The 18250-nt window shown below is 40.9% G+C and overlaps 1 protein-coding gene across 1 annotated transcript in view; it reads right to left on the bottom strand.

Moving 5' to 3' along the window:
* Window positions 1–4248: 4248 nt before the first annotated feature.
* The window catches only part of LOC118797846 (radixin), a 55386-nt gene continuing 41384 nt past the window's right edge, over window positions 4249–18250 (bottom strand). Inside the window, exons 8-14 of the mRNA XM_036557123.1 lie at window positions 18132–18228; window positions 17159–17322; window positions 16109–16239; window positions 13909–14069; window positions 12897–12989; window positions 9982–10209; window positions 4249–8402 (exon numbers count right to left, since the gene is read on the bottom strand). Of these exons, the coding sequence (XP_036413016.1) occupies window positions 8238–8402; window positions 9982–10209; window positions 12897–12989; window positions 13909–14069; window positions 16109–16239; window positions 17159–17322; window positions 18132–18228 (1039 nt within the window). The 3' untranslated portion in view covers window positions 4249–8237. The remainder of the gene's footprint in view (window positions 8403–9981; window positions 10210–12896; window positions 12990–13908; window positions 14070–16108; window positions 16240–17158; window positions 17323–18131; window positions 18229–18250) is intronic.

Below are 18250 nucleotides of genomic sequence, written 5' to 3'. Positions count from 1 at the left end.
GTCATTCTACACTGTGTCTGCCAATGTCATGCTGGAATACGGACACATGAGGAGGCAGTGTTTACAGCCCAGGTCGCCACCAGTCCTGTAACATGGCTTCATGTTCCTTGGCTATCATATAACCGTGTTTATAAAACGGAGGTTTCCGGTCCTAAAATCTGATTGGCTGAGCCGCGTTCGAAGCCGTTGTAAAATCCAGAGAGAATTACCTCTCCGTAATGTCGTCAGGGTTCCTCAAACGCTAGAGGGCGCTCCCGAGCGAGTCCAAAATGAATGGGATAAGATGGAGCATTGATGAATGCTTAAACATTTTTAATGTAAAATAATACATTTATTTCCTTAACATTAAATAACATACATTATTTTAACACCGCTGTTATATTTTTAAGAGCCTTTAAAGTCGATTTATAGGAGTTTAAACCGGCGCCCCATGTATGTCCATGACGTCAGTGAGCGCGAACAGCCAATGAGCTGCTCCGCTCGCCAACCAATCAGCAGTAAGTAGCAGTAATACCAGCGTTCAGTTGCCTAAAACCCGTTTGCTGTAGAAAAAAGTATTTATTTATTTATTTATTGCTTTTTAGTGAAATACATCCTTCTACTTTCTAAAATTAAAGGAAAGTTCAGGGCGAGTGATTAGAAACTATTTTAACTTTACGTTTTTAACTCGCTCGCGGGCGCCCTCTGCTGGTTGGCTGGCCTGTTTTGATATAGCTAACAAGGGGAATAGGAAGTGGCCAGGCTCCTCATAAGCCGGCTCTGGATATACCACGGCTATGACCGCCTCACAACAACTGATGAAGTAAACATCCGTTTTTGTTTAAACTGTGGGGCTGAAAACGTATTTTCTTATCTAGAACTATGTTGGTCAGCAAGCCAACAGGCTAAAAGATAGCAAACATGCTAAACAACGCCGACATTAATATCACATGCTTGAATTAACGTACTCACGATATGATTCACTGAAAAACGGCAGTATAAAAGTCTAAATAATGTCACCTGAATGGCTTACACGCTTCAAATGTCCGTGTTTCAGTCAGAAGTAGCATCAAACCCAGGCTGAATCCCAAACGGCTCCGTACACCCTAGCTAAATAGTGAGCTGTGTAACAAAGTTTAGAAATTCTAGCTTCTGTTGTCAAATAGTGCACTGCCTGTCGAGTATCCGTGAATCCCAAATGCCATCCCATTTTTAGCGATATTTTGCATTGTTGGGGTGCAGGAATCAGTATTTAGCTGAATTCCTACCTAGTGCACTAAGTAGGGAGCAGGGAGCCGTTTGAGATTCAGCCCCAGCGTGAGAAAAGTGGCGTGGTCAGACTGCAGAAGACTCACGGTGGGAATTTGGTGACCAAAAAGTACTTATAAAATGAACGTTTTTGCATTAAACCGAGCGATGTTACATATATTCACTGTTATACGAAAAAAAGTTTTAAATAATCATATAATGTCCGCAGTTTACAGTGATCGGCGACCGAAAGTTCTCCTCCTCATTCGGCAGTCACTGGCTGTGTGTACATGCAAAGGTGTTTGCCAGTCCGATTGAATACATTCCGATTACAGATTCAGACTGAGGTGTTTATGCTCACTCTACTCAACAATCTGATGGAAATCTCCGTTTACATGTAACACTACAAGTAACGTTAATCAGATCCAAAATAACGCGCATGCGTAGAGCACCACTTACAGTAAACGTTACCATGACAGCGAGCATCACGTGAGGTCCACCCGAGTGAGACGGGTTTTCAGCTTAACTTCTTTAAAACTATGGCAGAAAAACGTTCCTCACATTTATTAAGGAAGCGGCGAGAGGAAGACGGCGTGTTCTGAGACACACACGCTGCTCTTTTAGAGATTAAATCAGAAACCTCGTCTCCTCTGCAGACCGGTTTCAATGAGAAAATACGGTGAGGAGGAAAATCTGTCCCAGACTGTCCAGATTAGTAATCCGTACTCTCAGTTTATAAACTGTGCCCACGGATTTGTAAACTGTACTCTCGGGTATCAAATCTGTACCGACGGATTTGTAAACTGTACCCACAGATTAGTTAGATAACTGGGTAAAGCACGCGCCGCCTCCCACAGCTACGCTACAGGACACACTGATGAGACATTTTGAGAAAAGGGGGAATTTTGTGACATTTCAGAATGAGGGCAGGCTTTCGTGATGAAAAGATAAATATAAGCAAGTAACGTTACGTGAAATAAAGCAGGCATTACTAGAAAGTAGGTAGGATATTGTGCTGTAGGTTTTTCAACCGGCTTTAACGTCGCATTAAATCAGTTTAACCTCGCTGCTTAACTGGAGTGTTTTGTAGAAATGTATTATGTGAATGGACCTGTTTAAAACGAGGCAAAAATAACCTCGTTTTTGCCTATATTATCCCACCACGCGGCCAGCGGCGACTGAGGGTCTCAAAACCTAGCGACCTCTCTACATAGACAGCATTTTACGTCACAACATGCGCGCTCCCGACAAGAAGGCTGTCCCAGTTCTTAGATATCTCAAACATGCTGCCTACTGAGGTGCCTCATTTTGGCCCAATATCGAGAGAGCATCGGATGCTTCCTCAGCCGCTGAGGCAATCCCGTTTGTTTGAAGATGGCGGGCAGAAGCGCTTCACCAAGCAGCGACGTCATCTTCAAATGTACGTTATTCTGATTTTCTGGGGTATTTATTTGTTTTCTAGTCATAAAGGTGCACAAATAGCCTTTACTTTCCGCGTTTGACCACAACTATGGTCTATTTTGCTGTTTCATTCAGAGCAAATACAATTAAAATCGCTATATAAACCGCCAGAGCAGATCCATGTTAGCTAAATGTGATTCTGACGGCTGAGGTAAGTACACGCCGGTCTCGTGCAGTGGGCGGGATCAAGCGGCGACGTCACTGCTGTCTAACTAGAGCGTCACTTATCAGCCTTATAAGGACAGATGACGGTTGGAGCGCTGCCTATTTAGACAGCTACCTAGGTAGACAGTTGCTACTTAGAGAGCTCACCAGGTTTTGAGACACACCCTGAGTCTCAGCCCGGAGAGCACAGCGCGTGTTAAAGGGAATAACGTTAAACCCCGACCATGAAGGAATTGCTGGCTGTTTGTAGCCCAGTGAACAATCAACGTTGAAATCATGGAAATCACGTGCATGAGCGTCGTTTCAGTACAGCACAGTTTACAAATCCGTGGGCGCGGTTTATAAACCGAGAGTACGGATCACTGAACTGAGGGCACAGATTTTCCTCCCCCAGTTTTAAGGGGGCTCCGAAAGCTTCTGATCCCGTCATGTTGAACGTTATAAACTTTCTCTATGACGCGACGCACATGCGCAGAACGTACTTAAACCTTTCTGATTGGGAACGTAATCAGATACAGGAGTTTACACGGCTGTTATTCTTCTATTTAACGGACTATTCACTGGATTACCCGCCTCGTTCAATCCGATAGAAATTGTATTCCGAATGGCCTCAATCGGACTAGTCTATTCCGATTGAGGTGTTTACACGGACATGTTCTAATCCGATTCAGCTATTATAGTCAGATTATTAACTAGGCTGCATGTAAACGTGGCGACTGGTTGCTTAGCAACGGTGCCGTACTCTAAAAGGGACTATATTTCTTGGCGGAATACTTGTTTATGTCGATTATTATTATTAAAAACTTAAATAATTATCGAAACATTGTGTATTTTACTATGTTTTATGTTGACCGCCGTTTTATAAAAGCAGTAAGACACTAGAGGCAGCGCGTTACTGCGATTTAATCACGGGGAAGGGTGCTCGCAGTAACCCACCCTTATTGCTTTAATTTTCCAGCTGTCTGAAGCTCACAACCTACATTTTGCTTGACAGACTTCATGATTTGCTGAAGCACCTCCAGTTCATGCATCAACCATGTGATCTCTGCTCTTTGTGCTGCTTTGCAGCCTCTCATAGCAAAGTGCTGATCTGACTTCTTTAGTCCATTTTCATGTAGTGTTTCCATTATTTTGTCTAGTACTGTTAAAGAAAAAAACAAGCCAGCGCAAAACCAAATAAAGATGGCACAACGCTATTCTTACTTCTCCAATTCGATACTAAAACCTAGAGTATCGTCAGATACAGTTACTGCATACTAAGGTTTAAAACGAGCAACTAAAAGTAGGTTTCCCCTTCAATACCCAAACCAGCATTTTCTGATGTCCGCCTGATACAGATACTGCCATTGATCCTGATATGCCATCTCTATAATCAAATAAAAAGTAAGGCATGCAGGATTTACATATTTCATCTTTATTTTTGAACCAACATATGTAGTCATGGATAAATCTCCACTGTGTTATTTCTATGTAACGTAACAGAAAGCTATATAAACATATTGGGGAGAAAAAAAACAAAAACAACAAAAAAAAACAAAAAACAGCAAACATGACAGCTGGTTCCAGAAGCAGCAGCAGTTTTGCTCTGGATATTTTTCCCATCACTCAAATGCTAGCAGGCCAATATCAACCCATGAAAACATACAACAAAATGTACTTGGCTACTTAAAAAAAAAAGAACAATAATAACTCAGGCAACAACCTTTTATACCAATTGTTGTCTTAAGGTAGCAATCCTCTGCCCTTTAGTGAAGACTAGCATACTAACGCTGGTGGTTCAAATTCATAAATTCCCAAAAAAAGAAAGGAAAAAAATAAAAGACCAACACATTTTGGAAGCACAGTATTTCTCTTGCTATGGCAATACATCCCATCTTTCTGGACACCTGCCTAGAAAAGAAACTGAACATTCGGGCTTGTGTTAAGCTCCTTAGTGTCCTAACCACCCAACACAAGTGCTCCTGACCTTTGGACACTCTGGCTTTTAAAGGTCAGATCTAAACTTCCACCAACTTTGCTAGCATAAAATAAGCAACAAAAAAAAAAGAAACCAACATAGTCACATTGAAAAATACAAAATAAAAATCCAGATTTTACCCAAAATGCTGCTGCAATACATTACTGATCAAGTCATTTCTTAAGGGATGAAGGTGGGGGAAGGTTAAAGAATCAATTTGATTGGCCTGCCTTCTTTTTTGCACACTATGGGAATATTTGCACCAGATATGCTGAAGGACTTTATGAATGTAAAAACGAAAGTAAAGTACCTTTATGAATGTACGGTTATCAAAAAATGTGTTGCAATAGCCAGCAAAGGAGATCGACAGCCGTTTACATTTATTTCCCTGACTGTCATCATTATTATTTTTTTTTGTTCATTGCTTTAATACCCATCTCCTTGGGACTAATGAAAAGAAGGATGAAGAGAAAAATAGCAGATCTTGAGGGTGGATTACAAACCATGTGACAAAAGCTTCCCATTTCAAAGCTTCAGCTTCTACGACTGAGTGTTCACAAAAGTACAAGCTCTTTCCTTGCAGTGCTGAGACCTGACTGGAACGATACGTACAGAAATGACTGTCTTCATACGTAAAAGAACAGAAAATATTAAAAAAAAAACAAAAAAAAAAACGGAAAGACAAACACCTTAACATCCTTTTAGATCGGGGATAGAAGTCTGCTACACCTGACAATGTGCCATTTTAAGAAATGTTCTACACATGCTTCTTGCCCTCTACCAGTGAAGGTAGGAGGGACCAGTTTCTTCAGAGTGATTTCCCCTTTTCACTGTATGAAGAAACTCAGCACAATGTTTATAATAACTAACACATCACAGGACAGCTTTGGTATCGTATGTATGTAGATCTATAGTATCAGCTTTCAGTGGGGTAAAGAAGCAGCAGCAACTACTCAATGACTGGACCTAGAAACAATAATACTGAGCTGTCAATTCATACTGCTTAATCTAATTGCCACACAAATGCACACGAGCCAGGATTCTGGACTCTGTATCTAGAACAGGGGTCTCAGTTCCCCTGAAAAAACACACCTACTAAACCTTGCCAATAATAGATGAGGTGAATTAGGAATCTCTGAACTAGTAAGAGAGGGAAAAAATGACCAAACTGGACTGGAGACCCACCCTCCAGAACTGGAGATGAAGACCCCTGATCTAGACTCAAAATCAACAGGCCTCTGAAGCTGTGTCATTCTGCAGTCGGAAACATGCCCGTCTTAGGAGCTCTGGTTTTGTCTATGAGAAAAATGAATAGTATTTTTGAAAACTGTCTCTGTTTCACCTTGTGGAAAACAAACATTTTATAAAACCAATTTCCCAAGTGTCACTGAATCTTCTGAGTTATAAGGCTGTTCAGCAGTTCAAGCAGAAACAAATAATGTTATATACATGCTGCAAGCAAGCTGACACTGCTCTGCACTGAAATTATCACATGAAAATAAATCTATTAAACTCCAACATTCTTAATTACCAACACCAGCTACTCAAACGAAAGGCTACTACTGCCAAAGCAACTTTCAACTAAGCTTGCTGGTTTATGTGGGGTGTTTTTGGTAAAGCTGCAAGTCTTATGATATCAATTTAGTGCACAGCAGTGTTAGCTTGTATGCAGCATTAGTCATATTTCAGCTCAAAGAGGCAATTCAGAGGATCCGGTGGAAGAATAGTACGGTTAAACTTATCGTCTTTGGAACGGGGCATGACTGCTTAGACCCGGAGCTCCTAATATGGGCCTGATGCTGAGTACAGAATGACGCACAACTTCTGAAGTCCACTGAAGAAGCCAGGCTGCCTAATTGAAGGTTGCTATCCAACAAAAGTCGCCACCTGCCCTTCGGTCCCATCTAACTGAACCCTATGGAGATGGGAAACACCCACACCTAGTGTTTGATGTGGCAGTCGCCATGGTTACAGTAATGAGGTAGAGAGCCATCCTGAAGCCAGGACTGATGTTTTCATATGCTCCCCAGTCAGAAAGGCCATAGGTGGCTGTTTGAAGCATCCGCATATACCAGTACATACATAATTAAACAGAGAAGCAGACAGACAGAGCTGCACGTTACATTACATGCATACATTAAACACTAACTCACTCCTGCCATTACATTCATTCGGTCAGGCAGTTTTGTCTGTCTGCCTGTCTGCTAATTCCCTAGGCCTTTGTGAGCCGGTAGGCAGGGAAAACCATCGATATGGAGACTGGACATGAAACACTGAGGACGTACAACCTCCTAATGGACTCCTTTTCCACCAACATGCGCCAACAAGACAGCCTGTCCCAACCCTGTACGCATCACATAACGCAGGACCTCTAAGACATCAACTCTGCTTAGATTCAAAGCTTATATCAGCTCATGATGTAGCAACACTCAACTTCGTCATCAGTGTATTTTCGAACGTCTGCTAGCAATTTTCGCTGTAACCTTGCTCCAAGTTTGACTCGACAGTATTTTTACAGATTAGTTTGAATCATCCTCATGTGATGTGTATAATAGCTTCCCTTTGGTGATCCTTAGTTTTGGTTATTGTTCACATTCATTCAACCGCAAACGCACCTTCTGCGGTTTCTAATGGTCGTCTTGATTTCCATGTTTGCGCTTAGTTGCTTGTGGCTTAGCCATGGAGGGGGGTTTCTGTGAGCTCACGAGGGGGGGGGCAGTGGGGGAAATTGTGAAATGTTCTTGTAAGACCCGCCCTCCAAACCTGGACTTGCTAAGCCACCGAATTAACGGATATTAAAAGCAGGGTGTCAATAAAATGGTGAAGAAAGAAGAACAAAAGACAGAAAAAGCTTAAAAGAAACACTTTAAGCTCTGTGTAAGTTGTGTGAATAAAGCATAGTGAATAAAGCCTTCTGACACATGATGGGGGAAAAAAGGAAAAAAACAAAAAAAAAAAAAAATGAACTGATGGCCATTTTGATAAAAGCACTCTTTGCTTAATTTTCTTTGTTTTTTTTTCTAAAATGACATTCCCATTTTAGTATCTCCTTTATAGGTTTAAAGAAAAAAAAAATTCAGAAGTTCATAGAGATATGATACATAGCTTGCTCCTAATTGGACGATTCAGGTAGGGGTGTAGGAGGAGCTTCACAAGAAGCAGCCTGATTGGCTGGCTGGAGACGGCGAGAGCTTTGGCAAAGCATTATGGGAGGGGGGTGGCAACCATGTCCCTCTAGCCTCTCTGAAAAGCAGGGGTTTTGGGGTCAGGAGTCATGGGTTAAGGGACATAGGGATAAGGGATGGGAAGGTAAAACAAAAAGAAAAAACAAAAAAACGCTGTGCTTGTAAGCCAGCCGCCAAGGCATCAGGGCTGCGGCTTTAAGAGTGGGACGACAAAGGGGGACCAGGGGCGGCAGGGTCAGTCCTCACATGGATTCAAACTCGTCAATTCTCTGCTTGGTGTTACCCTGGCGGATCTGCCGGAGGGTCTTGTACTTGTCCCTGCCAGCCTTGACGTTCTCGGCATGTAGAACGTCGTTCTGGGTCTTCTTGGAGTCGTCCCGGGCTTGGGCCAACTCTGAGCTCAGGGCCTGGAGCACAGAGAAAAAGAAATGTTCAGTCCTATGACTTGAGTGATATGATGTAGCTGTTGAAATCAGCTGATATCAGAGGGACATAAAGCCTGAAATTAGTATTCATATCATTTGTTATGTAATGTAGTTCATGCCTCAGCCTCATTGGTTCAACACAGTCTATAATTTTGTATCGCTACGATACACAGCATGCACTGCTAAAATACATCACACAATCATAGTGCTTAATAAATCCTGACTGCTAGCCACTTCCCTAGAGGCAGTTAAACATTTGTATAGCCCAACCTCAAGTAACTATCCTCCAGCACTTGTAGTCTTTTTCTTTCTCATTCAAGTTACATCAGAAGGGGATTTCCTCATCTTTAAAAAAGGAAGTCTTGCTTTAGAGAATACTGCACGACACGAGTGCTCTAGTTAAAAAAACTGACGTAGCAATGGTTGTTTTCATTTTATCAGTGATGTCCTCCAAGTTTCCACATTTACTGACATCAGCAGGTATCCTGTCGATAACGCACTAATGATGTCTGGGCACTAAAGGATACTAATAACGGTCTAAAGGATACTAATAAGGCTTCGCCCAACCATCACATAAATATGCTGATGCTACAGACGTCCAATTCAGACAGGAGCCATTTGCGTTCGGGGTTATTTTTAGCACAGGTTTTGACTTTATGCGAGCCACTGTGGACCTTGCTGCTTAAATTGAGTTATAACTCATTCAAAATGTAGTGCTAACTGCTTTTCATATATTCAAACTGTCAACGATACCAGCCTGTTTAAGTGACATTGTTGAAGTCTGTTTAAATTTTGCAACCATGTAAAATTATATTGGCAAACACTGGTTATCAAATTTGTAGCATTGAGGCAACTTGGGCTCTATCAGGTTCACATGCAGTGTAAGTGTGATGAAACTAGGGCAGCCTCAAAAACATGAGCCCCAACTCCAAAGACCAGACACTTCCTCATAACAGCTCACCATCTGAGTTGTTGGACAGATCAGAATGAAACTAAGAAACAAAAGTTTCATTATAATATGTCCAACAAAGAAATGAGAAAATTAGTAAAATTTTTTATCACTGCTGACAGCTTAAACTTAATATGGGCATCAAAGTACGGTTTCCAATATTTTTCATGTACGTATCTTTCATTGCACCATGAAAAAAGAAGTGACTGGTCACGCAGACAGGACTTTGAATGATGGCTGCTGCGAAAGGGAGAGGAACTGGAGAAGGCATAATAGAGGAGTCAATAGATTCAATTAGATTAATGACTGATAGGTTAATTGATGGAACTACTTTTTATTACAACCCTAAAGTACATCCCCCGAACTTCCTCACTGAATTTAAGGTTTCACGGACACTCAATGACACTCGATGCCTGGAAAGCTATAACAGTGGTTCTTTAACCCTGTCCTCAGAGTTGCAAAACACAGGAATTGAAAATAATATTGACTGTCTGGTTTTTCTGTAGGTCAGTGGTTCTCAAACACAGAAACCTATTTAAGGGTCTAGAAAATATTATGAAGCTTGTAATCTGAATAAATACAAGTGGATTCAACACGCAAGTGCGAGCTCACCTGGAGCTGTTTCTTGACGCGTTCGTTCTTCTGGGCTTCAGTGAGGCGGTCCTCCTCGCTGCGCTGGTGTGCCACCCCGTCGTTGGACAGCTCGGCGCTGGCCTCGGCACTGCTCTCGTCATGCTCATCATGCTCGTTCTCTGCAGAGCCGCCAGCTGGCACTGCTGCAGTCATCACATTCTTCAGCTCCTCTTTGGTCTTCTCCAGGTCGTCCTGGGCTGAAATAGCCTGAAGGAACAGGACAGCAGGGAGGTTCATGAACACAGTAATAAAAATGCATTAACAAATCCACCCACTTGATCTACATGATTGAGAGGGTCGTGTGAAGAGTGTATGACCAGTTCACATTACATGAACTAGAACAGCACAAACTGATCATGCATGTGCTTTCATCCAGCCACATGAGGGCACCATGACATTTAGGGTGCCTACACACTAGAGGCTGACGCAGCGTCAGAAACACAGCACTCCAATGTATTTCATTTAGGACGCTGCGTCTGTAACATAGAAACGTGTCTGTATGCAGTGAAAGGACATCATCGAGTGTCAAAAAAGTTCAAACCATTTCAACTTTTTCTGCAAAGCACTCTAACGTGGAGGCATGTCAACCAATAGAAACATGCAGGCTGAAGATGGGGAGAGTAGCGACACTATGCACTCTTTAAGTGTTCTATATGACTTCTTTGCCTACGTGGCTGTTGTCTGCTTGGCTTTGTACATGGCTATCGTCAAAAAATTTCAATGGCCCATATTTCATTGTTTCTGGTCCAAATGTTTTGTTCTGAATTTCGAACTGCACTCTGTCCCCGCTCCTGCCGTGTACATGCATTCTAACAGGACATGATCTGCATGCACCTGCGTCTACTGCTCCGTCATTGCGTTGTCTAGTATGTAGGGACCCTTACGGAACTGAGCCACTAGCGTCAGTGCCAGGCACATCTGGTTAACAAAATGAATTTGAATCTGTTTCTAGATGAGGTGCCAGATCAACCAACGTCATGAGAGATTCATCTACTTTGCTTAAAGTTTCTAATTTCCAAAGAAGATGTTCCTCTTTTTTCCCAAAAAGTTGGGCAGAATTTGTGGTCTGTCAGGCAATGCCCACGCTGTAGTGTTATGACTCAGTGATGCTGCGTCATTTGGCAAATACACATGAATATCAGTTTGAATACATTTTTTTCAATCAACAGCCCACAAAAAGGGCTGATTGCGAAGTCGTGGTTTTGTGTGTCACCCTAAATTTGAGCTTACTAAGCCACATACAACTGACAACAAATTAGAAAAATAAAGGTCTCGTTTGTGTCTCATTCATTCTTTTGATAGTGCTGATTCTAATCTTCAGAACTTTTATTTTGTTGTAACTACACAAATATAGACATCCTAAATCTGTAATCAGTAGAAATGTTTTTTTTTGTAATTAGTAGAAATGTATGTATATTTTAATGGATCAGGTTTCAGGTTGTGCTTTAAGGATTAAGCTTAGTCTTAGACTAAACAGCAATGTAAACAATGTTTTTACCATTAAAAATCCCAATTAATGCAGACTTGGGCTTAATCAGGGCTTAAGAAAACTGGTCCTCTGTTTCTTTATTTTGCATACTACTTAAACCACCGATGCACAGCCACCTGTGTCACTGAGGTAAGTTTTCAGAAAAACTGAGACGCTACAGTGTAGACCTATTAAGTGGAAAATGAAAACTTCTGCAATGCCAGTATTTCATCAAAGCATGTGCGTGTAAAATGTGCATCAATAACGTCAAGTCTATTTTTGTTCTGCTTGTTGCGAGCAGCACGCCACCAGTGGCATGTCCAAAATACACCCCTGCCACATTTTTTGATTAAAAACGAAAGCGTCACAGAAGTGTGCAGGTTTGGTGAAGCGTGTACCACTCATCAGGTTACTCTTTCAGATTAGATTATAATCAATATTAAATATAATATAAACTGGTAAATTTCCCAAAAGTTTATATAAAATGTAAATCAGTCCAGATTAGCATTGATTTGCAGTCTCTTATCTATTAACATTTCTTAACTGAATTGTATGGATCAGACCCGGTTTGCTGATATGCCATATTAAAGTGCTTAAATAGGATGTTTTAAGAAAAACTGGACAGGTTCATTACTATTAATTAGTAAACTAGCCTTTACAGTACACTTGAGACTTTGCAGAGCTTGAATATCTAGGGGTTGGAGAGTGAGAGCTTCAGTTCCTGAGCTGGGTTTGAGCACTTTCCACTGGCAAAGGGAAGGATGTATATAATCTATATAATCAAGGCTTAATCTCAATAAGAAGATGGAGGTGCATAAGCTTGTGATTACTTGATCATTATGACTCAGTGCATGTTTGCAGGCTAGGTCACTGCTCTCTGCTCACAGGTTGGTAGTATGACACTTAAGACACCGTTCAGTGTCATTTCAGCTGTATTTAATGTTGATTTGTATTTCACATGAAATTCCCAGGAGAACGTCCATTAAGCATTAAATGGCTCTGCTCACATCCATTAGGATGTAGGGCCCACAGACATGTTTAATACACACCACACGGCACCACTTGACCTCATATTGATTTGCTCCAGTGGGTTTGCTGAGTGGACACAGTCTGACACGAAGTGACAGCTTAAGTAGGCACACTCCACCAGCCCTTCATGAGCTGCTTCCACTACGCATGAACAAATGCATCAAAGTTAAAGCCAAAAACACAAAGCAAGATTGCAGTGGATGGAAATATCTTAGAATTCCTAGCACTGGCAGATGACTGTCAGTTTAACTCAAGTAAGGCAGACAGAGGCCTAGAGGATCTAAGACTTGAGAACAGCACTCTAAGCTCCTCTCGAGTGTCTTAGGCTAATTCTGTATGACAGATTTACAACTGGGTTAGACTGAGCATGTGTTTGGATTGTGAAGAGGCATATTACTTTGTGCTGCCATTCCGTGGCCTCGTCTTCCTTTTTCCTCTTGGCCTCCTCCAGCAGGGCGATTTTGGCTGTGAACTCTGCCAGTTCGGCGGCCTACAGGGCAACAAGTAGAACTCAGAAAGTGAGCTGCCACACCCAGTCTTACTTTTGGTTTACAAATTGAAGTCTAGCTGATGTTCTGTTCATCAAGAAGGAATTTTACAGAGCTTTCAACATTTCTACATAATTAAATGGTTAAGACATAAACATCGTTATTCAGAGTACTGTGAGAGTAGTTTTTCAATTCTAGAGAAACTTAAGAGTCAGAATTATTCACAGTGATGGTGATAGAAACCAGTGCAAAAAGTGTAATATCTCTAAAAAGCTTGCTCACATAAGGTTTTACACAAAATGGTTACGAATACACTGCCTGACATCTGAGACATTGTTTTACAAAAGATAAGGATTTGATATATTTCTTAAAATCCAACAGTGGCGCAGTGGTACATGCTTACTATCAAAATTATATATAAAAACTCAGATCAGGGGGGTTCAATGGTTGTTTTGGACAGTACATAAAATGGCTGTATCGTGTTGCATTGTGTATGTGTCGTATTGCAACTGCTGGTTCCCAACACCACCATTATAAAGAAATTCGAGTTGAAAAGTTTCTCTACAATGGACAATTTCAAGTCAACCCGTTCTGAATGACTTTACATCTCAACAACTAAACTGCGTAGAAACTTTGAAAAATTGGTGGACTTTCATTTAAAGAAAGCATAAATAGTGCTGTGTAACCAGATTTACTGCAGTACAGTATGTGAAACTGTAAATAATCATTACACACAGGGTTTTTAAATGTGGCACTAATAGTCCCTAGAGTCCGTGGCCAAAAAAAAATATATATATATATACAATATATACATGTGGTGTATTGTGGAAATGTCTTTACATATCGTGATATGATACTTTGACGTATCGGCCACACCTACGTAGAAGTACTGGCGAGCATGCACATGCAAGGTGTACATACCAGTTGCTCTTGGTTCTTCATCTGGTCGGCTGCCTGTTTGGCCAGTGTGGCTTTGGCCTCCTCGGCAGTCTGTTTCTCTTTCTCCAGCCGTTCTGCCTCCTCCTTTGCCCTCTTCCTCTCTTGATCCAACTCCAGAGCCCGGCGTGTCTGCTCCTCCAGTTCTGCGCGCACACACACACACACACACACACACACACACACACACACACACGCACAGTGAGAGACACACATTCTAAAGCACTCAGCCTAAACTCACTAAACCATATGAATATAATGCAGTTTCTTTAATTCCAGTCATCCAATCTCAACCAGTTGGGCCACTATCAAAATCAGAACGCACAACCGGATATATTCCAAGATCAACGGCACAGGTACTTGCACACTTGAGGAGAGTAGGCTAACCATGCCAAACAACACTGACCGGCCAAGAGAAGTCAGCTCAAAATGCCCTCCACTGGTCACTTTGATTTATGGATCAACCACAGCAGAGATTTACAAAGGAGAACGGATATGGATTCACAGCATGCTACTGGAGCACATGGGACTGCATACAGAGGGGACCATTATACAACATGAATACGGGAAATGCCCCTGGTCTTTAAAAATAAATAAATAAATAAATAAATACATTTACAAAAGGGGAGGGGAGGGCTTTAAAGAGGTGTTTCTAAGTCTCTGAGTTTACCTTCCTCAGAAGCCAGCCCTATGAGAAGTGAGAAATTTCAGTTTAGTCAACTCAAAAGTGTACGTGCGCCTCAAAAGTGTGTGTGTGAGATTTTGAGCGTACAGGGGGTGTACAAAAAGACAGAAATGAAGTTCTCACACTCACTTGCCATTTTATCAAAAAACACTTTTACCACATAATATTAACATGGTAGTGTGTGTGGCGCTGGTAAGAGTATCATGTATAATGCCACTGCTGTGCTGAGAGTGGTCCTTCAACCAAAACCACCCAGCCAACAGCTCCTAAGGTCAGAAGAAACTGTGCAGCAGATGAGTTACCGTCTCTAACTTTATATCTACAAGGTGTGTCAAACGGAGTGGACAGTAAGTGTGAACAGCGTTTAACCATTTAAGCTTGTGTTGCTTAATGTGTCGCCACTGACGTTAAAGATGTTTTTAATCTTGAAATAACTTCACAGCTGTTTGAAATATCAACAAACAAAACAAATTCCATCATAAACTAGAGAAACTGAGCTTTTGATTGATACACCATATGTGGGGTCCCAGTGAAATCCCTGGACAGGTCTATGCTAGATTCACCAAGTCATCTGTACTTGCCCGCCCATTAGGTCAATGAATACAGACTGATGTTCAGTAACCATTATTTCTAAAAAAATGTTGTTATTGTCTCTGCCATCAAAGGACTGAACATAGCATAATGACATAGTAACATAGCATAAACCAGAAATGCCACAGTAGAGACTTTTTATCAGTTGTTAAAGTGGATTATTCATTCAAACTGTTTTGCTCTGTATGTTTCTATATTTTTTAATGTATTGTCATATTATTTTGGTCAAACACTGAAAATGTTTGTGAATAACAGATTACTGAAAAGCAGTGTTAAATTAGAAATATATAAAAACGTGATAAGTGTATTACATCACTAGTTACAGTCAAAAATGTGAAGTTATAACCAGTTTTAGGATTCGGTTCTCTAGGGTTAAAAACTCTGACCACTGTCAATACCACACACACACTTCAGTACTGCTGGGCAAAGAATGGTTCACCACTCAATATCTGGCCTGTGGTGGTCCTATAGTGGTCCCTTCCCACTGAGAAATGAGGTAAAGTGTGGCTGATAAATTATGTAGCAACAGATGAGTTACAGTCAGTGACGGCAAACCTAAAAAGTACATCTACATGGTAGATGTTTCTGATAAAATGGCCAATGAGTATGAGTATTTCATGTGGTGTTTTACAATTTTCTATTGTATATAGACCTGCATCCATACACTGAACTCCAACAGTACATAAATGAATCACGCTAGCCTTTAAGCATTAGAAGGTTTGTGAATTGTGACTGTAAACACTGATTTCTTAACGCCGTGTGACCCTCATACAGAAATGCAAACATAAAATGAATCAGAATGGTCAGAAACAGAAACCTATTCAATAAATGGCACTCAATAATATTTGGTTTTAAAAAAATGACGTGTAAGAATGAGAACACCTCAACTCATTCATTAGGCTTTTGTACCTTTCTGTGCCTTTATCGTTTGCTCTTCAATCTGTCTCAGGCGCTCAATCAGCTCATCCTTCTCACGTTCTATTCTTTCCTTCTCTTTTTCTGCGTGCTCTCGCTTCTTCTTCTCATTTTCGAGTTGAGCCCTTCAAGAAAGAAGAAAAAAAGGACATGTGGTTAGATGTGATGTGTTAGAGGAAAAAGACACACAAAAATTAAAAAAAAGCTTTCATTTGGATTTCTAGAGAATTTCCACATTTTAGGGGAACCATTTAGGCACAATGAAGAAGACAAATACTGCCCTCTAAGGTTCAGCAAAAAAACATGCAACAACACAGTGCTGCTATACAATATCACAGTTATGCTTGTCTGTGTCTCTTCTCGATATTTTAAATATAATCACTGATCAATTAAATGAATCAATTAAACATTTTTTGAACGTTTGAGTAATAAGCATTAAAAATATGCTGTAACATACCATGAAAGAATTAAGTCATGTCTTTCCTTAGAGCTTCAACCATCCGCTGAAGCCAGCAATGAGTGGTGTCAAAGTTACTGCATTAATAATGCATTAACGTGATAAATTTGAGCAAAAAATGACTATTGTGATTAATTGCGATTAACTACACAAAATAATGTGATTCGATTACGTACACAATTAACACGATTAAGTAAACAAAATAAAGCGATTAATCAAGCAACTATTTCAACTGTTTGACACTCCTAACAGGAACATAACTAAACATAACCAGGCGACCATGTGACCCCTAACCATACATTAGTAAAAACGACAAGCTCATTCTTGGCTTTGTGAAGAACACCAGAGGTTACAGTGGAGGTATTTAGAATGCGTTAGGGATTTTTAAAAAACTTTAGTTAAAACTGTATAGAAGAACCTTTTTCATTTATATGACCACCCTTCTAGTACTGCAATGTTGCTAGCCTGCTACTATCCTCCCAACCAAATAAATGATAAATCCTGATTGTTTACCATGTTAATTCAAACATTCGGACCATGACTCCTGCGTGTTAGATAAATTCCGGGTGCTGTAGGGCTGTACATACCTCTCCATCTGTTTCTGGTGCTTCTCCTCTCTGGCCTGCGCCTTCATCTGCTGCACCTCAATGGTGTCCGGCTTTCTCCTCCTCATATACAGCTCATGGTTGCCCATGCAAAGAGCCAGAATCCGTTTGTTGATCCGCAACCGCGGTGCGTAGAACACAAAATCCTGCAATTTTACAAAAGGTAACCAACTGAACCAAAAGTGTCACCATATTGCTGGCGTTGCAGTTTGCACAACAATAATCTCAAAATATTTGACATATTTGCCGTTACAGAGGATATGAGAATTATATATTAGTGATTAAAGGTTTGAATCTCTTGCCACATTAAAAATGTTATTTTATGTTCAACAGTAACTTAAACAATATGGATTTAATATTAGAAATTATTCAAAGGGATTTTTAAATGTTTTATTCAATATTTCTACAAACAAAAAGTGAATTAAATGATAAATCCTGTAATTATCCACTCTAATTAATATACACCTTCTCCAGTCATTTTACAATCATGGCTCTGTTCATCCTTCTGGACACATCTAAAATTTTATAATTTCTATTTACAGCTTCCTGGTGTCCTAATTATGAGATGTGAAGCTGAACAAGATTAGTGTATAAGAATAACTGTACACAGACTGCATACACTCTGCTAGTTAGGACTCCCCCAGTCACACGATGCTATCAATGCTAGGAGAGTGAAGGCTAACACAGGCTTCCTCCCAGACCTGTGAAACCAGCCGTCGCTTCTTTTCGAGCTGCCGCTCACGCAACGTCATTGGACAGCTGAACGCGCTCGGAGGAAAGCGCCAACCGCCAGATCTGTTACGTCAGCTAACAGACGCCTGCGCTGACTAGCATCACGTTGAGTGATGGGGGGAGAAGGGGGGCCATCCTACCCACCCAGAGAGAGCGAGGTCAATTGTGCTCTCTTGAACTCCCAGCTACAAATGGCTGTAGCATCACCAGGGATCAAACTTACTGGTGCTTTCTTATCAATGGGCTTGATGACAAATTTCTTGTCGTTGAATGAAATATTTCGGATCTCGCTCCACGGGAAGCCAATCTTCGGTGTGAGTCTGTGAAGAAACCAAAACGAGA

This window comes from Colossoma macropomum, unplaced genomic scaffold, assembly GCF_904425465.1.
Source record: "Colossoma macropomum unplaced genomic scaffold, Colossoma_macropomum, whole genome shotgun sequence".
Lineage (NCBI taxonomy): Eukaryota > Metazoa > Chordata > Actinopteri > Characiformes > Serrasalmidae > Colossoma > Colossoma macropomum.
The sequence above is the reverse complement of the archived record's forward strand: the minus strand, read 5'-3'. Positions and strand labels throughout refer to the sequence as shown.